The following is a 27927-nucleotide window of genomic DNA, read 5'->3' as shown; positions in this document are numbered from 1 at the left end:
TAATGTAAATACAGAATGCAATTTACATTGGCGAACAAAAGCAACAATTTGGACAATAAATTTGAAATTACAAGGAGATCATAAAGTTTCAGTGCTTTTTCACTTTTCATTTTTTAAAAGGGCTAATGTAAAACATTTTAATAGCCTACATTTCAAAGTATTGAGGGAATTGAAAAATCCCAGCCGTGCATACAGTATTCTCGAACGCGAAGTCATACGTCATCAGAATGCGTCAAAATATCCCGCCGCAGCAAACGCGACACATTTCATTGTCAATTACCAAAGGTGTGTTTTCGATTTGCATGTGGCCTCTCTTTCGGATCATTGCAAAACTGTGCATGCTGCCTTCTCGTGTAAGTATAATTACTACATGTAACTGATATAGTTGTATGTTATCTACCTTATCATTGTGTTTCCGGCAAAAACGGAAAGGGTATAATAGCATAGTAAGAGATACAATGGTTCTGTGCAGATTATATTCGCATCCTCGTATTTATTAAATACACGAACCATGCGTTAATTTCTTGAGACTGAGTTTGTCTGTTTGTATCCAAGTTGTTTGAAACCGCATGTTTGCATTTGACCTGTTTGATTAAATAGAATATCAAAGAAATTACGTCCTTTCTTAGCTGGCTGGCGTCGTATTCATTTTAAACCGATATGAAACTGCGGTGTCCTTGCAGTGTAAAGTGAGCAAACCAGAGAGATGACTGGTGCATCATTTGATAATAGTTTTGTATTTTTGTGTGCTTTTTAAAATAAATTATATGTATAGGCAGATTTGTTGGAAGCAGGATTTGCTTGTGCGTCGCTATTTCTTATTCATAATTGTAGAAAGCTTCAAGAGGGGGGATTACTCAATTTACTCTCAGCATTGTGACATTGCAAATACATTCATACAAATACATATTTAAACAATAATAGTGATATGGTAATACGGTTTTGGACATTAATAATGTCATTACCTTCTGATACCACCACTGTACCCTGGTGCTGTTTAGTTTTAAAGCGCTGAGCTACAACAGTTGCAATTTAGTGTGACCGTGTATGGACTATCTAGGTTATAAAGCGTCTCCGGGAGACATTGAGCATCTGCGTGCTCAACACAGAGTTGTCTTTGTTTTTCCGTACATGGCCCATATCTTCTCGGACCTTCTCTTCTAGAGTAGATAAGACGTGTTAAACGCATCCCCGCGATGTTTGACATTTCAGGGTTCGGTAGTTAGGTTATAAACTGCAATGCAGTTTTATGTCGGTCACAGTACTGTAACCTCATGAATTATGCATATTGAAGGGTCGCAGGTTGAGGTTTGCTTTCCGTCTGCTGGGTATTGAAATCTGAAACCGATGGCTCAGTGGAGAATAATAAAATGAGTAGTGTGCCTGCAGTATTTATATGTCGGCCGTCAAGTGATATGCGTTAATATGAATACGTTAATATGTTAGAATTATTAATATGTTAGTGCAGTTTCTTAATGTTTTTTCCCCCAGTGTCTTTCCACCCCCATATACATTTTGCTCAATTGTTAAAGTATTGTAATCAAGTATTTATTAATATGCTGATTAAACTTTTAAACTCTTGTGAATAATAGCGCCGCCTACTGTCGGTGTGGTGAAATACGCTTGCTGTGAGAATTTCAGACAGGAATTCGAGAGCTTTTTGAAGAATGGAAAGCGAAACCTAAAGTAGTCTGTGCTTAGTTTGCGCCATATTGATCCTAAATTGCTACGTTCCGGCCTTTACGTTTTTCCCCTTTTATTAATAACATTTAGTATCATAACACGCTTTTCTAACTTAAGTCTATACAAGTCAGAGGATCATCACGTGTTGTGGAGTTTGTAGACCTAAAGGATTTGGAAATGCAGATGCTACATTCAGGCGCATTTTAATTTTTGAAGCGCATCGAGTGTTTAGTTCATCAGTCAGATCACGAATCTGCGCCTCATCCTGGATACAGACGCGACGCTGATTCCCCTTTATTCAATGTCGGGTTCATCTGTCTCTTACCGCCTGTTGTTTTTGGGGTGTGTATGTCTTTTGAATATGGTGCAAGTTTGTTCACCTGAACGCGTTTTCCTAATATAAATTCTAAGTTCCCTCTTTTGCAGAATCTATGTTGAAAGCAAATCATTGTATAGATTTAAAGGCATAAGGTAGAAGATAGCTTTTTAATAAGTATTCTCTTTTTTTTATTTATTTTTTATCTTTTTATATCCTCTTAATGTTTTGGGGTGATATGCTGAATTTATTATATATTATTACGGTTAAAACATTCCCATCATTGAACTGTTGGCATTTTCAAATTCTTTCAGAGTAAAAAGAAAAGGAAAATATTCTTTCTACGCTCTTTATTTTTTTAAAAAGGCACACAATTAATTTAAATTGATAAACTTCTTAGTCTTCCAACAAGAAGCTTTTTCCAACCAAAACCATTTCTTAGTTGTTCACATTAACAAAGTATTTTCATGTTTTTGGACATGTACCATGGTAATACCATGGTGTTGTTTGAAGTACTCTAGCAGGGCTGTGACTACCAAAGACCAAATATTGATTGTTAGTTGATTTTTGACTTTCACCATTCACTTTCATTTGCAAAAAAAAAAAAAAAAGTCAATAGTGTAATACCATCTGATACCTCACCATACCATAATACTGATGCAGTACTTTCCTAAGGAATGGCTTCCAAAAATGCCAAATTAGCACTAGGAATGAGAACTGAAAAAACATACCAAACCCCAACATGCCTAAAGTTTTCTTTGTCAACTTTACATGCATATGGACTACCTAAACATTCACATACGTTTTTAGGCGGTGCATTATGTCTGCAGTGATGTGAGAAGCTCTGTCAGGAAGAATGTGGTTAGAAGTACAACATGTTTTTTTTTCTTCACTTATAATTAATATCAGATATGTGGTATCCTTATTTTAGTGATTTATTTGTTGCGGACTCCATTAAAATAATGAATTTGCATCTTATTTTAGAACACGAGGGCACTGTGATTCACACCAGACCCACACTAAACTGTACAGCACATCACCATGCATTATATAACTTTTTAAGTTCAAAATAATTTTTTTATCTTTTGGAACTGCCTTAAAAATCAGCATTACTGCTCATTGTGACCATAGCTGCTGTGGTTGCTCACAATGTTAGAGAATTTCCTTAAAAATGCTTTATTCCCTCTAATACCCATGGCCACTTTCTCTAATCATAAGGATCTACAAATTACTTGCTAAGCCAGAAATAAATTGTCTGTGTCACAATAAGCATGAATAATTAAACTTTGAGCCTGTTGAGGAGCTAAGTTCTCAAATTACAGTCTACTGAATGTGCCAGAAATGTGCAGACAGGATTTGTGTGTGCAATGATAGTACAATATCAGGAACTCTTTGTCCTCATTGCATTTTCTTTAATGGACTCCTGTGTTCTCTTTTGCAGAAGCAGTGCACAGACTAAGCCTTTTGCCACCTTTGTAACATTTAACTCACCAGACATCCGAGTCGCATCCTAACAAGTGCACACGTCCACCAGGCACACAAGTGTGCAATCTTACAGCCTTCTCGCTCCCTACCCCTGCGCTATGAGCAGAGGTGGAGGAGGCTCTAACAAAGATTACCAGCAATTCTCCCTCCCATACCACCAGGGTAAATCTCGGTTTTATTACCCGTGCCAAACAACCTCCGGTCACCCAAGGGGCCCTCGTGTCCCAAGCCCCAGCTCTGTATCTGGCAGGTACCCTCATCCTTCCATTTACTCTTCTTACCCTGCAGCTCCTGGTGTGCCTCCACATGGTCCTCCTTTTACCCCAGCTCTCTCTGATCCACCCCTGTGGGCATCCTCCGGGCACAGCAGTAATCGGATCTCAGATACAAATGGTATAAGCTTCCAACAACAACAGGTGCAGTTCCTCAGGGGAGAGAGTGCACAGGCTCCGCAATTCAAAACACCCCAACCGCGTGGGTCCCAAAGCTCCAGCCGAGGAGAAGAGGGTGCCACTTGGCCTTTTCAGTACCAAGCAGAGTTTTACAACTTTGGAAGGAGAGAGGGCTATAGCCGCGACAGGGCAAACTGGCAAAGGGATCAGAACTTTGGATATACATCTGGACCTAAGAGAAAATCAAGGTGGATTCAACAGCACCAACAGGAACAGAATTATCAGAATCTGAATGCTAAGCACTACTGGAAGGCAGATGATGTGTCCAGTCTGTCCTCAGGCCTTCATAGTCTGCGTTTAGATGACCGGGTAACAAGGTTAGAGAACTCTGACACCCTGTTGTCCTGCAGTAGCTTTGCCAAGGTTTCTAGTTCATCTGGCCTGGTCAGAGACTCTCTGTGTTTGACCCCTGAGATCCAGAACCAGGTCCTCACTTGTTTGACGTCACTTGGGCCAGACGAGACTCTTCAGGCCAAGGTCTTGGCCAGAAAACTTGGTCTGCCCAAGAAGATCATTAATAAAGCCTTGTATATCCTCTTAAAGTCAAAAAAAGCAGTCAAACCAAGTGAGATTCCTCCTCTGTGGAGACTCCGCAAAGAAGAAGACGGTGAGCCCATCGAAGAGAGAGATAGAACATGGTCTTCAAAGGGCGCTGAGAAATCCAAAAGACAAGAGACTAGAGCAGATCGCAACAGCACCAGCGCTCACTCAGAAGCACAGATCCTTGTTGAGGCTATCAGTGAAACCAGCAACGAATCTGAGGAGTCTGACGGTGACTATACTTCTGAAACATTGCTTCCTGATCAGAATCAAAAGACACTTTTACCTGCAGCACAGTCAGAAATCTTGTCAACAATGGCAGATTCTAAAGACAACAAAGAGCATGTACTACAGTACCTCTATGTATCGGGTATGGCCAGTGCGCTTGTGATCGCCAAGAACCTCAGCCTGCGGAGTGCCAAGCAGATAAATCCTACACTCTATGCCCTTGAGAAACAGGGTGATGTAAGACGTAATGCAGAAGTTACACCACATATCTGGGAGCTTAGTGCACACCGCCTGGAGAAGATGGACCGCCAGCGGAGAGCTGCTGCACCCACAAAACTGGATGTGAACAGTGCTGAGATGTCACACTCAACAGCAGCCAAATTTGCAGACCCTTCAACTGGTAAGTTAGAAGCAGCTGGTGATGTAGGATTTTCGAGAGGTGCCAGTGAGTTTGCAGCAGCAGAGCCGATGGATAGGAGTGACAATCTATTGAGCATGATGGCAGTGGAAAAGGATAAACATTTTGGGAATGCAACCCATGACATGCCTGGCCTTGAGCTCATCACCAGAAACCCCAGTGACCTGTCGTCCTCCACCTTCCACCATGATTTTTCTTACTATCAGGATATGGCCAGTAATGGAGGAGAACGCTCACAGTGGGCCTCTGACGATATTCCAGAGTTTTTAAACACGATCAGATCAGAGGTCGCTGTATCGCTTGCTGCTCCCCCTCCTCCTGCCCAAAGCCTGGAGTTAAGCAAGTTTCAAAAGCTAAAAGAGGCCTGCTCTAAGAACCCAGTTAGTGGGCTGATGGAGTTTGCTCAGCACCTCGGAGGCACTTGTGAATTTCTACTGCTTGACCAGTCTGGACCCTCACATGACCCCAGGTTAGTTAGTGAGAGAAAGTTTGTTTTGTTTTTGGATGGAGGTAAGTGTTTGAGTCTATATTAAAGTTTAATCACTTTTTTTTTATTTTCGCTGAGCAACCTTTGCTTCTGAACTTTTTGATCTGAAGTGTAAATGTTTGACCTGTACCCTCAGCTGTGTTAAGTTAAGAAAGGTTCTGGGTTCAAAACAAGTTCAGTTCAATCGACAGCATTTGTGGCATAATGTTACCACAAATGTTTTCAAGTTTAATTGAAGAACCACAAATCTCCATTGCTCGTTTACTACGAGGATTCAAATAGATTGCTGTTACTGTTGATTTGCTCTGTAATGTGATTTGAGTTTACTGCAGTAATATTTAACATCTTGGTTAAAAAAAAAAAACATAAAGATTAATCGTATCGCATTGCTGTGCTGCTCAGACTGAGACTTTTAATCTGACGGAAGCCAACATGAGTCAGAGATCCTCAAGGTAAAATGTATATTATTTAATATGTAAGGTCCATGAAAGCACACTATAATAATAACAGCCTTTTACATTTTAGATTGTTTCCCATCACATGTAAGCATGGTTCGAATTACGTGGGAGCCAGTGGGAGCTGAGCTCCCATGAAAGCAGTAAAATCATACACCTGTGGGGGTCTCTAAAAATCATCAGCACCATTATTTTAAATTACAAATAAAGCATTTTTTCCTTCAATATATTCCTTCAATGTTTATGTTAACCCTTTTGCACGTATGATCAATCAACACCGGTGTGATTAGAACGGTCAGTGCATCACGTGATCAACTGCTAAATTCAAACGTGCTTTCGCGCTTTGGCTGGCGCTGAGCCAGAGACAGACGTGCTCAGTGCTGCTGTCATGTATCACAACCATAGACAGATCAACTGTTCTGTGTTTTCAACCACATAATGTTTATTTTAGGTTTCAGACATTTAAATACACATAAGTACTAGCAAAAAATATTTTGAGTTTGTAAAATACACACTGATGTCTAGGGAAGCGGCAATAATAATCCTTTCCATTAACGTTACGTTACAATAAGACACGTTTTCATATCAGATACACATTGTGTAAGTAGCTTTACATTTTACTCTATTCTTCTCCCAGTTCACCGGCCACTTACTTTCATGTATTTCGTGAGAAGTTGAGGAATTGATGTGTTGTAAAATAACATGGCGCCGCCCATCGCACATACAGCTCAACTAACTTAACGCGATCGTTATAAAGGCGTTTAAACAACAAAACACATCCACTTGCACATATTTGACAATCGGAATATCAGTGTTTCATGTTATAGCTAATACATTTGTGAATATTTTGTATAAAAAAGGAAAAATGACATAAAAGCAGATCATCATTCATTCAGCGCTGTGTTGTGGTTGCGCTGTGTGACGTGACAAGCAATGATGCGTCACCATGGAAACATTAAAGTGACAGGTTCTAAATAACGGTCACCTAGAATAACTCACGCTGGGGGATCAGTTAGAATATTTTAGAAATAGTGTAAAGTTCAGAACCAGCAACCATGCCACCAAAAATAAAAAGACTGCTACCAACATCAGGTACAACTTTGGCAAAATTCGGGTTTATTTCAATTAAACAAAAAACATCATCAGAGGACAGTCTAATCGTTTCTCTACTCCTGTATTAATAAACATTGAAATCAAAAGAATCAAGTGCAGTATTAAGCAATTATTTATCACACACACCACGCCTGCTTATAGGCTACTTTTTTTTTTTTTAAGAGACCCCCACAAAGATGAAATCATAATTCGAACCCTGCATGTAAGTGATTGTAATACAGGTACCAGAGAGAGAGAGACAGACATGCAGTTTCTCCCCATTTGACTCTACACTCCCTAGCAACCGGGCCAATTTGTTTGCTTGGGACACCTGGCTGGACTCACTCAGCACGCCCTGGATTCAAACTTGTGGCTCCAGGGGTGGTAGCCAGCATCTTTACTCGCTGAGCTGTCCAGGCCCCCTGTAGACAGCATCATTGATTATTATGGGTTCTATGGCTTTTGATGCGATGCACCGCTCACGATCGGTGTAGACAGGGTGTTTCTATAACCACCATCTTTTTGCTTTTTTTTTTTTTTAATGAACGAGGGACGAATTGAAATTTGTGTAAAAATTTTGTTGCTTGAGCTTAACTTGTATTAAACCCAGCAGCCAATCCAAAGTTTTTGGGTTGTCTGTCTTGTGCATGTTTGTGGACTGGGGTTGCATGAAAAAAAAAAAATAGTCTAGGAGTAACACAGTAACTCCTTATTTAGTGTATGTGTATGTTGAAGTTTTGCTGTTCATCTCCAGGTTTCGGATGCAGGTCATATTAGATGGTCGCAGGTTTCCACCTGCTGAGGCATCGAACAAAAAAGTGGCAAAAAAAGATGCTGCAGCTATAACCCTGAAGATTCTTTCCAAAGAGATGGGTGGAACTGGTGTAGAGGAAAATGCAGACCCATGCGTTGGGGGTTCTGAGTCAACGCCTGACATGGCAGATGACACTCTTGTGAGTTTATCTTTGTTGGTGCCAACAACGCAAAGGTCATGGGTTCGATTACCAGTCTTTTTGAATAAAAGCCCCTACCAAGTGCATAAATGTAAATAAATGTTGCATGGTGTCAAGAGGTGCTTGATCACTCTTTTAATGTTCTATTGATGTTCAACTCATTTCTGAAGGGTGGAACGGACACTCCGCCCCAGGCTCTGTCCAGGTCTCTACCTGGTGGAAAGAACCCTGTATCTGTCCTGATGGAGCACAGCCAACGCAGTGGGCACCCCATCCAGTTTATCAACACAGGACAGGAAGGGCCTCCCCATGATCCACGGTAAAACGCATCCCATAGTAAAGGGCTTTAGGTTAAGAAATCTATATGCATTTTTCCTGTATTTTCTAGGCTCTTCTTTTTCCATGCTGTCCTCACATTCTCCACACCCTTCCCCAGCACGGAGTCGACAAACACAATAGTACTGTATGACGTAGACAGATTATTTTTTTTTTTTTAATTGTAAGCACTGGTCTAACAGATCGAAAACAAAATTAATACATTGAGTGTATCTATAAACAAGTCCCACCAGGATTTTGCGGCACTATTTCCTTACTGCAGCTAGCCCTGTTGTGATTATTAAATAAAAGTCTGATTGGGATTATTTCAAATTGCAATCACATTTTAATGCCCAAATTACTAAATTTTAATGGAATATATATATAAATGCCATCAACGACGCATTTGTGTGTCATTCAGTTGAACTAAGAGTGTCACTAAGTTGCACCACTGACGTTAACCATTTACGTTTATGCATTTGGCAGACGCTTTTATCCAAAGCGACTCAGTGCACTTACTACAGGGACAATCCCCCCGGAGCAACCTGGAGTTAAGTGCCTTGTTCAAGGACACAATGGTGGTGGCTGTGGGGATCGAACCAGCGACCTTCTGATTACCAGTTATGTGCTTTAGCCCTCTATGCCACCATCACACCAACCAGATCAGCTCCTGTCCAGAAGAGCACATGAAGCGCTTCTCAAGTGCTCAGATGCGTGCTGTCAGCACTACCGCAACAATATAAACAAAAAAATATAAACTTTGTTAGTGAACGGAAAGTGCACTGGCTTCACTTTAAGCCAAATTTAATAATCATGACAGCCCTATTTGCAGCCCAAAATGACTACAATGGCTACCTGTATTATTTTAGTAAATTCTATTACATCTAAATTTGAATACGCTTGGGTTGAAGTCATTAAAAGTAATTGAACAACTCCACAGATTTCATATTAGCAAACTATAATTTTGGCAAGTCATTTAGGACATCTGCTTTGTGCATGACATGAGTAATTTGTCCAACAATTGTTTACAGACAGATTTTTTCACTTTTAATTGACTCACAATTCCAGTGGGTTAGAAGTTTACACACACTAATGGCACTTTTTTACTGCACGTTACGGTTCGACTCTCCTCAACTTTACGTTTCTGAGCATGCATTTCCATTGCAGTCTAGTGTCACCTCAGCGTGGGTGGGATTATAGGCTGATCGTCATAATTGCACCACCTCTACTGCCGTGACATCATCTTAAACATGACACAAACTAACCAAAACAATAACACAACCACTAGCTGTTAGCTACTAGCTCATTGTGCTGCATAAAGCAGTTGTTGCATGGTGATTTTACACAAGTGTGACAAGCAACTCCAAACCATTGTGAGGCTTTGTGTTATGTGGAACACAAAATATGTTAGGGATTGGCAGTCTCAGTCATCATTCACTTTCAAAATATATATTTAAAAAACATTCACTATTAGTAACTAGTGACTGAGACAAACATTCTGTCTAATATCTCCTTATTGTGTTGCATGGAAGAAAGTCATATGGGTTTGGAATAACATAATGGTGAATGATGACAGAATTTCCATTAATAATAAATGTTAAATGTGTATTATGTAAAGCCAGGGCATTTACCTTATTCTGATGACTTGCACTGAATGGAATCAGACAGTTTTGCATAATCCATGGAGTAGCTGCTGGTAGCAGGTCTCAAACACTGCTAGCATCGCAATTTCGCGCTCTGTTCTCAGAAGCCCTTGGAAGCCGCGTATGCGCAAACCTAGTTGTCATGGCAACTGAATAAACAAAAATCTCGCCTGGTCAATATTTACTCGTCAAGTGCAAGTCAGACAGAAACTAAAAGAAGGAAAGAAGGACATTATATTTATTTTTATTACAATTTAAAAGTACATTTAAATTTTGTACGATCTACCAGCATTGCCTTTGCGATCGACTGGTAGATCGCGATCGACGTATTGGGCACCCCTGATGTAATGGAATATAGGGGAGTAAACGTCAATTGTCATTTGTGAAAGTAAAAAGTTACTCACTAGAGTACTCTTTTAATTGGATAGATTCTTTCTCAAGTAATTATGTTAATACTTTTACTTCTACTTGAGTAATTATGTTTTTGAAGTAATCGTACTTTTACTTAAGTACAGTTTTTGGTTACTCTACACACCTCTTTGGTTACTTAACAATGTCCACTCTGTTTTGGAAGGCAGACACCCCGCATTCAAGTCGTTCGTGTATCGTGCCCCAAAAAGGCGGTTCATTTATATTCCATGGGTTGTGCTTGAGCTGGTGTCACTAACCTCTGGGACATGTCGTATGTAGAACTGCTGGCTCCAGGTGGTGGCGAGAGACGCTCGGGCTTGCGAGCGGGACTGGTGGTCTCGCAATCAGCCTCATTGCTAACAGTAGCAGATGAGCTAGCACTAGCAACAGGTGCCTCTGACGAGCAACTAGCATCCTCCTTTTTAAAAAAGATGTCAATAGAAGGCACACTTTGTAAAAGAGCTGCTCCTCTCACTGCTTTTTCCTTTTTTGCTTTCACTTAGCATACCCGCTAGGAGTGCGTCGATGCATCATTTATTTTTCTGGTTTTGCTCTTGCTGTCTAGCTATGTTTTTTTCTTAAGTTTGTCAGCCTTTTCATGAAACCCACCCTCCCTTACCATTTTACCAATCATAAAGGGCATGTCTTCTGGTAGAAAATATTCACACAATTTAATTTTTCAGTTTGTCACGCTTAAACATTGTGTGTAAAAATTGAACCGTTGACTTGCTCATTTTATTTTATTTCAGTAGATTATGCACGTTACATGACATGCCGTCAGGGGCCTCCAGTTGCCCGTTCGGTAATCCGACCATGCCTCAGATTAATGGTTTACGCTGAATGTTTTGAAATTATGTAAAATTGCAAGCTACTGCAAACAATGCAGAGATTGGTTGAATTTGCAATAATTCTTGTGGTTGCAAAATCCTAGAGGGACTGATTAAAAGAGAAATCTTAATATTGGAATTGGTTTAAGAAAGCCTCAAGCATACATATAGAGTTCTCAAGTGTCAGTGAAGTAAATTTGGCCTTTTAGTACAAGAAAGACTCTGGTCTTTAAGAAAGCTTTCGAATCTTGATTTAAAAGTAGCACTGCTTACCAAATTAGCATAACCACAGGAAAAAAATCCTTTTTTGACTTGTTGAATTTGAAATGATGTTGTCTTCAATTTCTGCGTCAGGTTTATATTCCGTGTAATGGTCGGGGAGCGGCTCTTCCCAGAAGCCTCAGCACCCAGTAAGAAAGCAGCAAGGCAGCTGGCGGCAGAGGAGGCTGTGAAAGAACTAACGGGAGATGGACAACTGCATTTTAACAAGGTAAAGGAGTGGAAAAGAGATTGCACTTGCTGTAGAAAGAGAGGGTTATGGTACGTTCAGATCAGAGGTGTCGAGAGGCTGTCACATCGTGGGTGTCAAGAGGAAAGTTCAAGTTCGGGCAACATTATGGTAATGAGCTTTGACGCGGTTCGGCGGCAACCTTTTGGAATATAGAATTGCTCTGCTCTAGCGAAGTCTAGAGAACACAACAGGGTAAATTTTGGTTCCCACCAAACATTAGTTCCGAAGACAAAATGGAGGAGAAACTAACTATTGCCGTGGCGGTTTTTCCCGTAATATACGATCTGTCCCTATTTGCTTACAGGGATACATGTATTTTATTTTGGTAACAAACAAACATAATTTTAATTACTTTCTGCCATCAATTGAGTTCTTTTACATTTAAAAGATTTCATGAGGATATACGCTACTTGTGATAGGTCGGCAAAAAGATACCCGTGTCTGGATGTTTTGTGGCCCCTTTAAATCAAAACCAAGCATTCCAAACAATTGTTGCTGCCTATTTCAACTACGTCAGAGCATCCATAAATCTTCCATAGCGTTGTTGGCAGGGCAGCCAGATCGAATTTTTATGCTCTCTCCGGTGATGGTCCGATGGTTTGAAAAGTGAAAGTTTTTTTTTTGTTTATTTTTTTCTGATGGCGAATAAATGTAAAAAAAAAAAAAACTATTCTAGAAACTTTAAAACTAAAAAAGGCGAACTATTCCTTTAAACTATCATTGATATAAAATTTCTAGACTCCAGGTCATTTCTGCCTGCTGGGTGAAAACGAGTCCCAGCCAGCGATTCCCGCATGCCCCTCGCTACCCCCCCTGACGGCAGAAGAACTCCAGGCGGCCCATGAAGCAGGTGTGGGTGACCTCATCAACCACCTTAACAACAACGCTGTGTCTGGCCTGCTAGAGTACGCCCGTGGCCGTGGCTTTGCTGCTGAAATCCGCATGGTGGGCCAGTCTGGACCCCCACACGAGCCCAAGTACACACACACACACACACACACACACACACACAAACACTTTGATGTACATTCTGACCTGGTCACGTTTCGGTGATCGTTAGCCTCTTTTCCACCATCAGGCCGAATGGTTCTGAGCATGGTGAGGAACTGTTTCAGTAGCATTTCCACTTGAGCATTGTTTGGCATGACACACATCCATTCTCACCATGGATTTTTTGGCACAGTTAGCTAACCATACTTAACCTTGCTCCACTGTGCTGGTGTAATGGCTTTAGTACGTAGTGACTCCCAATTGTCAGTTTGCCAAAGCCAAGTTTACTCAAGGTTTCTAGGTAGCTGGCAAAGTTTGCTATGGTGAGGTTAATCAATTTTAAGAAAGTGTGTTTGCTGTTTCATCATGATACATACACAACCTCTCAGCAAATGATGTTAAACCTCTCCTTTTTCTATTTTTATTTTTTATTTTTGAGACATGGGACATCTTTGCTTTAGCAGAGAAAAAACCAGGGGGAAATATCCTAGCGCACTCATTTGTTTACCTCTCATAGCGTCACCAACTGATGGTCCGATGGTGGAAAAGTGGCTTTTATGTCCTTATTACAAAAGCAGCAGGACAATAAAAAAAATCAAATGTCACAGACTTTTACCTCTCTTTGCCAGATTTACATACCAAGCAAAATTGGGAGGCCGGTGGTTTCCTTCAGTTTGTGCAAGTAACAAGAAGCAGGGCAAGCAGGAGGCAGCAGACGCCGCTCTCCGAGTGCTTATAGGAGAGGCTGAAAAAGCAGCACGTACTGGAGAGGTCACACCAGAGGTATTGAAAATGCAAACACACTTGCACCTCAAGGTTATTACTGTTAATGAGAATGACTACAAAAATCTAAATTAGCAGTGAAAAAGTATTTTTGTTAACTAAAAGCATTTGGCAGATGCTTTTATCCAAAGTGACTTGGTGCATTCAACTTATGCATTTTATCAGTGTGTTCCCTTGGTGGATTGTCACGGAACAAGGCAAGTTGACAAATTTGGGGATAAATTAATGTCTATTTGACAGTTAAACCGATTCAAACACGATATGTCCAATTGTTAGTATTAAACCACAAAGGATGCAATTTATTTAAATGTAGAGTCTGCATACGATGCACACCTTGGAATAAGTTGCGGCGCCCCTCATCTCTTACTAGTATCATCTAGTGCACGTGATGCTCATAATGCAGTGTTTTCAGCATATAAGTGTCAGTGAATGTTTCACACAAACTCCTCTATTGCTGCTTTGAATTTGGCACTCATTAAAACAACCGTCACATGAACTCAAAGGTCTTCTCTCTGCTTTCCACCAAGATAAAAGCTTGATTAAATCGGATGACTATTTAATGAGAAATATGACTATTGTATAGAAAAATGTATTCAGTGTCGTAGTAGTAATACTAACAATTTAACTTTAGTTTTATATTCAAAACTATTTTTATTGTTAAACCATTATTATTTGTATTTATAATAAAACATTTATTTTAAATGTTTTCCTGTTATACTGTGAAGCTCTGTTGTGTAGCACTGTATCTGACCAAAAATTAAGTTTAAGAATGTTATATTTTAATTTGATAATTTTATGAATTTGTTTGATTAGACACCGTTTTGATAAAACATGGAATCCAGAAGAATTAAACTTATAGAATTACTTTTTGTATTTTCAAACTATGTGGATGATCTCATTTAAAAAAATAAGTGTTATCGAATTGACACGTAAAACAACCTTACACAGTTTGCTTGCATACATAACTCAAGTAGTTTTAGAGCTAGTATTTGATCTCTCTCTTTGGTGTGTGAGATGCAAAACCTTCATGGTTTTTACTAGTTGCTAGGATGTTGGAAAGGTCTTTGACAGTGACAACAGACCTGTTCATGTCTGTTTTATATATTCCCATAATCAAAATATAAATATTTGTCTATTTTCATAGTGATTCATTTTGCTGCTGTATGGAAAGGGGCTTAATGAAAAAATACGATTTTGGGCAATCGCCATATTAAAATAGTGTTTATCTGTATCAAGCTCAAATTTCACAATCTGACCATTTAATAGTGAAGTATTATGCATTTACCAAACTAAAACCATGACCACAGAACCATGAAAAAGTGTAACTATTACATTCCTAATATATTAATATATCTATCCCAGAAATATGTATGTCCTATTTAGTATGGTAGCAGCAGCAGCTCTTTACTTATTAACCAAAGCACCAGTACATTTTAAGGGTCTTACATTGTTAAAGGTCTTAACGTGTACTGTGCCGAAATCTAGGTCTATATAATTGTATTTATATTTTAGCTGCCAGTGTTAAGCAGTGAATTGTATAATCAGATCTGGAATAGAGATATACATATGATTTGTATTTGTATGTTCCAGCTGCCAGTTTCAGGCAGTACGCTGCATGATCAGATTGCCATGCTGAGCCATCAGCGCTTTAATGCGCTCACAGCACGTATCCAGCACAGCCTTCTGGGCAGAAAGATTCTTGCCACCATTGTGATGAGGAAAGGAACGGACAGTCTTGGGACAGTTGTCAGCCTTGGGACAGGTACACACAGACACATGCTCACAGACACAGTCAAAATTATGTGTGCACTTTAATTAGAGATATGCTGTAATTGTTTTTGCTCTACGCCTGTAGGAAACCGCTGTGTTAAAGGAGAGGAGCTGAGTCTTCGAGGGGACACTGTTAATGATTGCCATGCAGAAATAGTCTCTAGAAGAGGCTTTATCCGGTATTCTGTTACAGTAGATCTTTCTCTCTGGCTCAGACTGCATCTCATAACTAATTTTTCCTCACATTTTTCTTCAAGACAGAGGAGTCTTATTTCACTGCAGCTTTATACTCTGTTACTGTGAGACTAGCACAGAATCTGCTGTTTTCATAGACCACGCTCAATATATTTCTCTTTCTCTGCTTTACTCAGTATTTCAATGTGCTTAAGAGTAGTACAATTAATAGTAGTACAAATAAGGATATACAGGATTTCCACGGTCATGGTACCAGATGTACTTTTGGAAATGCCCCTCAGCAATCTTTATAAAATGATTTGTAATCACAAACAACTGGAAAAGATATGGAATTTAATTGGTCAAAAGTTGTGGGAATCCTAAATATATGAACAAGATATATCTATTATGTCTGAATGCCTCAGGTTTTTATACGGCGAGCTGATGAAGCATTGGGAAAGCCCTGGTGATCAGAGTATTTTTGAAGTGGCGGAAGATGGCAAGCTCAAGATCAAATCTGACATCACCTTTCACCTCTACATTAGGCGAGACAAACACACACTCACTCAAGCTACATTTAGAACATGTATACATCAGCAAACATAGATAAACCTGCTTTCAAATGGCCTTTTTCTCTCTCTCACAGCACTGCTCCATGTGGCGATGGTGCTCTTTTCGATAAGTCGTCCAGTGAAGCCGCCAAGTTAAACGGGTCTGGACACATGCCTATCTTTGAGAACGTAAAACAGGGCAAACTCAGAACCAAAGTGGAGAATGGTGAGAGACTTAAAATGCTTTGTACATGCATGGTGTTACATACTGAAGTCTTAAGTACCTGCATTGAGCAAAAGTGCATTCTCAAACTTATTATAATATGTAAAATTATATTGATACAGAGTTGGTATTAATTGTGAAAGTTCTGTGCCATTAGTGTGAAATTGCTAATTGTTTTTAAATGCTTTTTCTGAACACTTCCCCATCTGCCATTGGTTTGCCAAACTGTTTGGCACACCCAGAAGTCACACCATGGATTGTTTACACTTTGGTGGGAATCAACCAACAAACCGCTTACTTGTATTTTCTCTGAATATTGTACTGCAAAAAGGATTTTAGCATTGAAAAAAATGACAAACTTTACCTTTACTCAACAGAATGAGAGAATTGCTTTAAGATATAAATTATGGCTAAAATGCTCCCAGGCTTCTTAAATTGGGTCTATTAATTTGGTTTGTAAGTAGATCACTTTCAAGCTAAAAGCAACTATTGACCGCCATTTGAAAAATTGGAGGGTTTGACATGATCGCCTGTCTTGGATAAACCAGAAAAACAAGTTACACAAGTGAAATATCAATTGAAAACATAATGCAATGAATGTAACAAGCTCTGCTTTACACATGTTGTCATGGTTTGTATTAGAAATCCCATATCTTAAATGGCCTTCTACACATGCTGTGGTGTAATCACCAAATGACCTCGGGTACACTAACTCAAATGTGCTGTCTGTTGGATTAAACAAGACTCACACAGCCGTGTTCATCAGAGCCATCTGGTTACGGTGATCTTGCCCGAGTTTTTCTCTATATCCACCTATATGTGGTCACTTGTCATTGACTCACGCAATTGCGTGACAAAAGGACAGAAATTGTGTCAACATGTAGGCCGGAATTTCTGTGGGTTCAACATAATTTGTCTGTTGATGTCAGCTTGTTCTGTGCTGACCTCAACCCTGCTGACAAGGTAGTAAAAAAATTCAGGCTCATGATAAACAGTGAACACATTTTTCTGACACTTTAGTGTTTAATGTCAGAGTGCAGCTAGTGTGTGTGTGTGTGTGTGTGTGTATGTGTGTGTGTATATATATGTATATATATATATATATATATATATGACACACTCACCTAAAGGATTATTAGGAACACCTGTTCAATTTCTCAATGCAATTATCTAATCAACCAATCACATGGCAGTTGCTTCAATGCATTTAGGGGTGTGGTCCTGGTCAAGACAATCTCCTGAACTCCAAACTGAATGTCAGAATGGGAAAGAAAGGTGATTTAAGCAATTTTGAGCATGGCATGGTTGTTGGTGCCAGACGGGCCGGTCTGAGTATTTCACAATCTGCTCAGTTACTGGGATTTTCACGCACAACCATTTCTAGGGTTTACAAAGAATGGAGTGAAAAGGGAAAAACATCCAGTATGCGGCAGTCCTGTGGGTGAAAATGCCTTGATGCTAGAGGTCAGAGGAGAATGGGCCGACTGATTCAAGCTGATAGAAGAGCAACTTTGCCTGAAATAACCACTCGTTACAACCGAGGTATGCAGCAAAGCATTTGTGAAGCCACAACATGCACAACCTTGAGGCGGATGGGCTACAACAGCAGAAGACCCCACCGGGTACCACTCATCTCCACTACAAATAGGAAAAAGAGGCTACAATTTTCAAGAGCTCACCAAAATTGGACAGTTGAAGACTGGAAAAATGTTGCCTGGTTTGATGAGTCTCGATTTCTGTTGAGACATTCAGATGGTAGAGTCAGAATTTGGCGTAAACAGAATGAGAACATGGATCCATCATGCCTTGTGGATCCATCATGCCTATCGGCTTCGGAGTGGTGGTGGTGTAGTGGTCTAAGCACATAACTGGTAATCTGGTAAACAGAAGGACGCTGGTTCGAGCCCCACAGCCACCACCATTGTGTCCTTGAGCAAGGCACTTAACTCCAGGTTGCTCCAGGGGGATTGTCCCTGTAATAAGGGCTCTGTAAGTCGCTTTGGATAAAAGCGTCTGCCAAATGCGTAAATGTAAATGCCTTGTTACCACTGTGCAGGCTGGTGGTGGTGTAATGGTGTGGGGGATGTTTTCTTGGCACACTTTAGGCCCCGTAGTGCCAATTGGGCATCGTTTAAATGCCACAGCCTACCTGAGCATTGTTTCTGACCATGGCCACCATGTACCCATCCTCTGATGGCTAATTCCAGCAGGATAATGCACCATGTCACAAAGCTCGAATCATTTCAAATTGGTTTCTTGAACATGACAATGAGTTCACTGTACTAAAATGGCCCCCATAGTCACCAGATCTCAACCCAATAGAGCATCTTTGGGATGTGGTGGAACGGGAGCTTAGTGCCCTGGATGTGCATCCCACAAATCTCCATCAACTGCAAGATGCTATCCTATCAATTTGGGCCAACATTTCTAAAGAATGCTTTCAGCACCTTGTTGAATCAATGCCACGTAGAATTAAGGCAGTTCTGAAGGCGAAAGGGGGTCAAACACAGTATTAGTATGGTGTTCCTAATAATCCTTTAGGTGTGTGTGTGTGTGTATATATGTATATATATATATATGTGCGCAGCTAATGCTATTTATATTACTAGATAGTTTTCCAGAGATGACAGCTACTAGATGCCGTTTCATCTGTCAGGTACAGTGGAGAGGAACTAATGATTGTTGATCATTCAGATGCACTTGGGTTTGTTCTGCTTTCAATTCAATGATGATACTGGTGCTGCCATCCAAAAATAGTGGATCATCAGCCAAAAAGGCCATAAGCAAAGGGTGTGACACTTAGGAGAAAAGATGAGCAGAGTAAGTTAAGTGTTCTCATGATCATTGAAAATTGGGAAATATCAGGTAATTATCCAGGTTTGGAAAAGTAATGGAAACCTTTACAGTGAAAAGGCGTTCTTTTTGCTGTGCTCTGAAATATTTCATTGGCTAAATCTTGGTCTTGTGTAGAATAAAACCTACTGACAAGCCTTAGTGATGTCTGATTTGTTAGCAAATGTTTGGTCAGTTCTTTTCAGTGAATTAGTTAAACTGGTTCACAAATTGGTCTGAATGATTCATTAGTGGTTTTAGAATTATCCAGTGATCGGAAATGACAAAGTCATGGAAATTCATTGGTCAAAAAGTGTGAGAACCGTGGTTGATGTACAGCAGGTTGAATATTGACAATACACAGATATGCACAGACTCCTATTCCTAAAGGCTATGTTTACTACCAAATCAACTTTTTTTTTTAATTTTTATTTTAAGAAACATTGCAAAAGTCAAGTACCTGAAATAGCATTTCTAATAAACAATAGTCACATGGTACATTGAGTTCTTAAAGGCAGAGATGTGTTATTATGGAGACCTTATTCAGACAATCTGAATATCCAGAAGATTGCTATTTCTGTTATTTACTTAATTTCCTTTGGGTCCACTGTTGTTTTTCCAGTTTACACATCTTTAGCATTATTACTTCATATGTTCTCACATTTTATTAAATTGACGAAGATTCCCCATTGTTTACTTGTCCTGTTCTCACTGATGTTTTCTCTCTTTCAGGTGAGGGTACTATCCCAGTGGAGTCAAGTACGATTGTGCCCACCTGGGATGGCATTCAGCATGGTGAGCGCCTGAGGACCATGAGCTGCAGTGACAAGATCCTACGCTGGAATGTGCTTGGCCTGCAGGGGGCGCTGCTCAGCCACTTTATCCACCCTGTTTACCTGAGCTCCATCACACTTGGTAATACACTCCCACAATGCTATGCAGTAATGATGTCAAGGATTTAAAGACAACCTGCTCTTTTTATTACATTCGGTATTCAATTTAAAGTTAGAATAGCAAGAACTAAATAAACTTATCAACTTTTAATAGAGGGAGAAAATGTTTCCCATATCTTCCGTTATTGACGTGCTTCCAAACTCCATGGTATTTGGGCACAAATTCATCTGTCACTTGGTTGAAGCTAGCCAGATTTGGTAGATGCCAGCTAGGGCTATGGCAATAATAAATATATTGTGTGACGGTATAAAATGTCAAAAGGTAGACACTTTTTTTTTCATGGGATGTAAATATCTGTGTGCACGACACTCCACCTAATCACTTTACAATCCGGGAGAAAATGAGGAAGAGCTTGGTAATAAAATGCTGCATTCTTGGTGTGAAACGGACCCTCTGCTATAAGCCCTGCTGCTATTAAGTAACTGTTGCTTATGGTGTCATGTTATCCTACCAGTATCTGTACTTCTACAAACACAGAGTGCGAAGCAATCTCACGGAGTACATTACCCTCAGGTATTATTAGATAACCCATTTGTTAACCGTGCATTTATTTCTAGTAGGTGATCCAAAACAAATGCATAATAGAAGGTTTTGTTTCCGAATCAAAGCAAACGCTGATGTTCAACTAGAGCGAAGCCACATCTTTGCCTGAATTAAAATTGGAGAGTAGGTAAAACAGATCAAATATTATTTTTAATTGTTTTATTTTTTTTTCCATTGCAATGTATGTAATAGTTCTTTGGACATAGTTTTAAATCAAAATGTAACTTTCAGAGCCTTTTTTTATTTACGTATGTGTGTTTTTTTTTTTTTTTTTTTTTTTAAGTTTTCAAATCAGTTTCTATCAAAATGTGGAGGCTATATCGTCATTAATTATCGACCAGAAAATGTCATGAATATCTCTATTATTTTGACTATTCCACAACACTTTTCACATGGTTATTTTAATATATAAAACCTTTGTTGATTTTCCAGGAAAAAAAAAACGTGTGTGTATATTAGGGATGTGCATCTCCATAACTGAGGCTGATGCAGTACGCATCTCGATGCATAGCCAATGATATTATATAATAAAGATGCATATGAAGCAGCTTGCGATACGAATCACCCCTATTACGATGCAGTGTGATCCAATTTTGATTCAACACAATGCGATGCAATGGGGAAAAATATGATGCTGTGCAATTCAATATGGTAGGCTACAGATAGTTTGCTTTTATTTCTTTGGTTCAGACAGACAGCAAATCATAAATTAACTTAAGTGCCTTCTGGCTTTTCACAAAAAGGCCTTTAGTAGCGCAAAAAAAAAAGATGAAATAATACCAGATGTTCTTTTCCTGTTCTGTCTCCAGTTACACTTTTAACAGTTCACACATTTAACTGTGAAACAATTTAAGGATGCTCAGGGATAAACAATAAAGAAATGTTCCGTAACTTGCCAGCAGACGAATGTGCTTTCGTGTCGGCACTTCAAGTGTGTTGTTAAATTAGTCGTACTGCCGACTAATAGCGCCATGACATATTTTAGAAACTGCATGGTTTTATCAAAATCTCCATCTCTCTTATAAAACAATCTAAACTTTTAAATGACCAACTCAATAAATACGAACTAAAAAAAAAATGTTTAATTAAAAAAAAAAAAAAAGATAATATATCATTCAGTTTTAACACTTAACACAAAACACCTACAGCACAATAGATTACAATAGCCAGGGCATTTACCTTGTTCTGATGACTTGCACTGAATGGAATCAGACAGGTTTGCATAATCCAGGCAGTAGCTGCTGGTAGCAGGTCTCAAACACTGCTAGCTTTGCAATTTCGCGCTCTGTTCTCAGAAGCCCTTGGAAGGCGCGAACCTAGTTTTCGTGGCAACTGAATAAACAAAAATCTCACCTGGTCAAAATGTATTCGTCAAGTGTTAGTCAGACAGAAACTAAAAGAAGGACTTGATTTTGATTTATCTATATTTATTTTTATTCAAATTTAACAAGAGCACATTTAAATTGTGCGATCTACCAGCATTGCCTTTGCGATCGACTGGTAGATCACGATCGATGTATTAGGCACCCCTGTTCTATGTGACTCTCAGGACACTCCTCGGTCTCTCCGTAGTGTTGTGAAACGTCATGTTCACGTAGCAGCAATGGCGATATGAGAACGCGCTGGAGAAACCGTTTAGAGGGGAAAAATCAATCTACATATAAAATATTGGTCACTTTCCAAATAATAAAAGTATAGCACATCTACTAATAATCATTAGGGCTGTCAATCGATTAACATTTTTAATCAAATTAATTACACGGTGTCCTGATTAATTGCATTTACAAATATTTGCTGAGAAAGACCCTCATATAACAAATTCAATATATATAAAGATGATACATATTTATATCAATATATAATTATACATGGTTATCTTTAAATATTTAAAAATGATATATACATGTGTATATATAAAAAATATATATATATTCCGATAATTAAAATGCATTACATTCTTGTAGCAGAAGAGTCAATCATTGATAAGACAATATAAAAAGCGGCTTTAGAATACAATGTATTGTTTACTACCATATTATTGATCATAAGTCAATCATTGGCATACAGTTCGCAGCAATCCATTTCACAAGTGAATTTGTCAATCAGTTGGAGATTTATTATTAGGACTTGTTTAAGAGCCCGTTAATCTACACCTGCGTCAGACGTCTCGGCTGTATTGCGTCATAAACATAAAATGTTTGGGTCACTGTTTCAAGTTAAATATACAGTGAGGAAAATAAGTATTTGAACACCCTGCTATTTTGCAAGTTCTCCCACTTAGAAATCATGGAGGGGTCTGAAATTGTCATCGTAGGTGCATGTCCACTGTGAGAGACATAATCTAAAAAAAAAAAATCCAGAAATCACAATGTATGATTTTTTAACTATTTATTTGTATGATACAGCTGCAAATAAGTATTTGAACACCTGAGAAAATCAATGTTAATATTTGGTACAGTAGCCTTTGTTTGCAATTACAGAGGTCAAACGTTTCCTGTAGTTTTTCACCAGGTTTGAACACACTGCAGGAGGGATTTTGGCCCACTCCTCCACACAGATCTTCTCTAGATCAGTCAGGTTTCTGGGCTGTCGCTGAGAAACACGGAGTTTGAGCTCCCTCCAAAGATTCTCTATTGGGTTTAGGTCTGGAGACTGGCTAGGCCACGCCAGAACCTTGATATGCTTCTTACAGAGCCACTCCTTGGTTATCCTGGCTGTGTGCTTCGGGTCATTGTCATGTTGGAAGACCCAGCCTCAACCCATCTTCAATGCTCTAACTGAGGGAAGGAGGTTGTTACCCAAAATCTCGCAATACATGGCCCCGGTCATCCTCTCCTTAATACAGTGCAGTCAGCCCTGTCCCATGTGCAGAAAAACACCCCCAAAGCATGATGCTACCACCCCATGCTTCACAGTAGGGATGGTGTTCTTGGGATGGTACTCATCATTCTTCTTCCTCCAAACACGGTTAGTGGAATTATGACCAAAAAGTTCTATTTTGGTCTCATCTGACCACATGACTTTCTCCCATGACTCCTCTGGATCATCCAAATGGTCATTGGCAAACTTAAGACGGGCCTTGACATGTGCTGGTTTAAGCAGGGGAACCTTCCGTGCCATGCATGATTTCAAACCATGACGTCTTAGTGTATTACCAACAGTAACCTTGGAAGCGGTGGTCCCAGCTCTTTTCAGGTCATTGACCAGCTCCTCCCGTGTAGTTCTGGGCTGATTTCTCACCTTTCTTAGGATCATTGAGACCCCACGAGGTGAGATCTTGCATGGAGCCCCAGTCCGAGGGAGATTAACAGTCATGTTTAGCTTCTTCCATTTTCTAATGATTGCTCCAACAATGGACCTTTTTTCACCAAGCTGCTTGGCAATTTCCCGTAGCCCTTTCCAGCCTTGTGGAGGTGTACAATTTTGTCTCTAGTGTCTTTGGACAGCTCTTTGGTCTTGGCCATGTTAGTAGTTGGATTCTTACTGATTGTATGGGGTGGACAGGTGTCTTTATGCAGCTAACGACCTCAAACAGGTGCATCTAATTTAGGATAATAAATGGAGTGGAGGTGGACATTTTAAAGGCAGACTAACAGGTCTTTGAGGGTCAGAATTCTAGCTGATAGACAGGTGTTCAAATACTTATTTGCAGCTGTATCATACAAATAAATAGTTAAAAAATCATACATTGTGATTTCTGGATTTTGTTTTTTAGATTATGTCTCTCACAGTGGACATGCACCTACGATGACAATTTCAGACCCCTCCAAGTTCTCCAAGTGGGAGAACTTGCAAAATAGCAGGGTGTTCAAATACTTATTTTCCTCACTGTAGTTTAATACTCAATCTTTAAACACAACTTGATATCCCTTAGTTCGCATTTGCGCTCCTTCAAGTGTTTTGAACGCAAGAACTGTGTTGTGGGTTGTTCACTGTATAAACTGCGTGTTGCTCATACAGCTGAAATTTCACTTACTGCCCTCTGGAGTAAACAGGTGGTACTGCAAGCTTGCATTTCTCAGGAATCTTCCTTATTATTGTCCGTGGGCATGCGATTAATTGTGTAATTTTTTTTACCGTGTTATTCTTTGTAAAATTAATCACACTGTGTGTGTATATATATGTATACCCTTAACCTGATTTATATTTACACAAACTGTGATATTGAATTTTGGTCATATTGTCATATGGGATTTATTGGCTGCCTAGAGCATGAAACCATCTAAATGTAATTTTGTTTGCTATACAATTTTGGTAATGTTGCCAGTTGATGGCCAATGTAAAAATTGGTCTTGAAGCAAAACCATTTAAAAACCACTCATTTAGTAATTATTATGTATGATTATTTCAATGTGTCAAATCTGAATTTGAAACTCCTGCTGTATCTCTGTTTAGGGTACCTCTACAGCCATGGTCACCTGACTCGGGCGGTATGCTGCCGATTGTCTAGAGACGGGGATGAGTTCAGAAAGAGTCTACCAGCAAACTATACTCTCAACCACCCTGAGGTACACTCACACCAATGCAAACAAGACCTTAAAGAGATGGTTCATCCAAAAATTTAAATTCTCTCAGCATTTACTCACCCTCATGCCATACCAGATGTGAATGACTTTCTTCAGCAAAACACAAAGATTTTTAAAATAGATCCTTACAATGCAAGTGAATGGTAGTCAGAGATTTGTAGCTCCTAAAATCACATAAAGGTAATCCATATGACTCCAGTGTGTACATCCATATCTTCAGAAGTGATGTGATATGATGGGTGTGGTGAGAGAAATATAAAAATTGTAAGTCCTTTTTTACACTTTCACATCTGAAAGTGAAATAGAAAGTGGAGATTAAGAATAAAAAAAAAATCTGTTTTCCCCCCACACCTATCATATCGCTTCTGAAGATATGAAACCCACTGGAGTAATATGGATTACCTTTTTTTCCTTTATGTGATTTTAGGAGCCACAAAACTCTGATCACCATTCACTTGCCTTGTAAGGATCTACAGAGCTGAAATATTATTTTATATATTCGATTAATATATTAATATTCGAGAGAATTAAAATGTTTGGGTGAACTATCCCTACTTTAAAGTTCACTAAGTGTTCCAATAGTTCAACTGTTAAAGCTTAGCACTTACAACACAAAGGTTGTTGGTTTGATTCCCAGGGAGCATATATACTGATAACTTTGCACTGTATAAAACATTTGCCATATGGAACTTTAGATTTTCTGTTCTTGTTTTTATTCACCCTATTTTTTTTTTTCAATTGTTATCTGTAGGTGGGCAGGGTAAGCGTGTACGACTCAACACGCCATACAGGTAAGACCAAAGAGTCAAGCGTTAACTGGAGTCAGCCAGACCAGCTCAGTGTGGAGGTACTGGATGGTACCAAGGGCAAAGTGGACAGGTGAGAAACTGTGAAAACTATGGCCGATCCTTCTTGTAACCAGCCAATAGCAAGACACTTATTTACATTTAAACCAACCAGAACCACATGTGGGATAAGGAAATGCAGCTTATCTCTGTGTGATTGTCGTTTTCCTCAGCACTTCCAAAACCTAGTCACCTGCTTTATTTTTTGACATCTGCTTTCTCTTTTCATGCCAGTCCTAAGATGGAGGTATCGCGGGTCTCCAAGTCCAATATGTTCCGTCTCTTCCAAGACTTGTGCCAGTGTGCTGGCCGAGCTGATCTGCTGGCTTTGCCTTCCTACGCCCATGCTAAAATGGCCGCAACTTCTTTCCAGGATGCCAAGATGCTGTTCTTCCTGGCGCTAAACCAACATGGATATGGTGCCTGGATTGGGAAGCCCTTGGAAGAAAAAAGTTTTGATGGAGAGGTCAGAGGCATGGAGAGCAGGCATTTATGGGCTCCAGGTCCTTGGGCGAACCAAAGCAGCGCTGTTGACCCTAATAGCTGCTCTAGCTCAAACAACAACTTTCACTGAGGGTTAACAGGGGGAGATAGGTATGAATGGAGAACAGATGAAGGGTTGGGGGGTTGGATAAGTGGTGTGAAAGAGTGGCCAGCAGCAAGATGGGAGACTGAGTGGTGTGAAGGGACAAGAGAAAAGTTACTCAAGGGATGGATGACGTTTATCAGATAGCGAATAGAACAGGGTAAGCCCATAGGTTTGTAATTTGAACCATATGACAACGCAGAAAAGGGTGCTGGTATGGCAACAGAACCAAAAACCTAAGGCAGATTTAGACATGAGGCATGAGAAAATACAGTTATAGCATTCTAATAATATATACATTTTAGAATGATATAACTACAGAACTTCATTGCATGTGGGTTTTCCTCTGTGTATTTGTTATCATTGCAACCATCAAAAATACTGTTAATTGACTGCAGTGGCCACATAACTGCGTTATAATTCCCCTTTTCTCACTTTGACTGTCCTTGGTCATTTTGAGTGATTCTAATTTTAAATTTAGGTAAAACCCTTCTCTATCAAGAAACAGGTTTTCAGATATTGCTTTGATCAGGTCAAGTCATATTAAGTAATGTTTATCTCCTCATTTAGAATTCCTGTTTCATCACAGTCAGTAAATGTAGTGTGCAAAGAATCATTTGTAATAATGGAGGTTTATTTTGATGTACCAATTCTTGATTTTATCTACTTTTAATTTCATATAGATTGCCTGTGTTCTAATTCTGTGTGAGTAATTATAAAATATATTTTCTTTTTGCAGTGCTTTCACACAGCATGTGAAGTTCTACATACCAAAACTTGACTGGTTGAAATGTATACATAATGTACATACAGATGCATATGCACACAGATGTATATATAAGGTCTATTGAATGAGTTTATATATATGTGTGTGTTTATGTATTTGTATATATTGTATGTATATATTTTGTAACAATTCGTAACTTTGAAATCGATATTTTCTATTTCTTAATTTTTAGAATATCTTTTGATACGATGAGTGTTCTCTGTTTTAAACTGTTTGTGCTTTGTTTGTTATAAAATGGGGAGCTCATGGCAGATAATGTATGCAGTTGCACAAAGTCTACATTCTGATTTGTGACTGCTAGCACAAACCAATCATGCACATTTGTGTGTGTGTTTGGGTGCACCTTCGTGGATCTGAAATATTTCTGCCCCCTATTTTTCCTCTATTTTAAACTATAAGAATCTGCTATGCTTATGTTTTGTGTTCAGACACACTGTTAATTGATGCACTGCTTCAAGATTAAAGCAATACTAAGAATATTTCCTGCAGGGTGTGAATTTGTATGTCTCAAACATTTAATTTTATTGATCTGTTCATCTAAACAGTG

At 39.3% G+C, this 27927-nt stretch overlaps 2 protein-coding genes across 3 annotated transcripts in view; one reads left to right on the top strand and one right to left on the bottom strand.

Annotated features, from left to right (window-relative positions):
* The window catches only part of si:dkey-247k7.2 (uncharacterized protein LOC797677 homolog), a 153769-nt gene that overhangs the window by 114036 nt on the left and 11806 nt on the right, over positions 1 to 27927 (bottom strand). The gene's annotated exons all lie outside the window — the stretch shown is intronic.
* On the top strand, positions 240 to 27851 carry adar (adenosine deaminase RNA specific). 2 transcript variants are annotated; one of them, XM_052144469.1, is made up of 15 exons: positions 240 to 353; positions 3441 to 5591; positions 7911 to 8109; positions 8280 to 8428; positions 11660 to 11795; positions 12555 to 12793; positions 13436 to 13589; positions 15180 to 15351; positions 15445 to 15538; positions 15959 to 16078; positions 16180 to 16310; positions 19872 to 20054; positions 25032 to 25144; positions 25914 to 26041; positions 26242 to 27851. In XM_052144469.1, the coding sequence occupies exons 2-15, from the start codon at positions 3583 to 3585 to the stop codon at positions 26579 to 26581; spliced, it is 4167 nt and encodes a 1388-aa protein (XP_052000429.1). In that variant the 5' UTR covers positions 240 to 353; positions 3441 to 3582; the 3' UTR covers positions 26582 to 27851. The 2 variants fall into 2 exon arrangements, with proteins under 2 accessions (XP_052000429.1, XP_052000428.1); XM_052144468.1 differs by lacking the exon at positions 240 to 353 and adding an exon at positions 1711 to 2025.

This window comes from Xyrauchen texanus, chromosome 15 (genome assembly GCF_025860055.1).
Source record: "Xyrauchen texanus isolate HMW12.3.18 chromosome 15, RBS_HiC_50CHRs, whole genome shotgun sequence".
Taxonomy (NCBI): Eukaryota; Metazoa; Chordata; class Actinopteri; order Cypriniformes; family Catostomidae; genus Xyrauchen; species Xyrauchen texanus.
The sequence above is the reverse complement of the archived record's forward strand: the minus strand, read 5'-3'. Positions and strand labels throughout refer to the sequence as shown.

What these genes read in the sequence shown, in the direction of transcription:
- adar (XM_052144469.1), top strand. Translation starts at nt 3,583, where the DNA reads ATGAGCAGAGGTGGAGGAGGCTCTAACAAAGATTACCAGCAATTCTCC. An exon ending in ACATGGCAGATGACACTCTT is followed by an intron (nt 8,110 to 8,279) that starts GTGAGTTTATCT and finishes TCATTTCTGAAG; the next exon opens with GGTGGAACGGACACTCCGCC. An exon ending in CCTGAGCTCCATCACACTTG is followed by an intron (nt 20,055 to 25,031) that starts GTAATACACTCC and finishes ATCTCTGTTTAG; the next exon opens with GGTACCTCTACAGCCATGGT.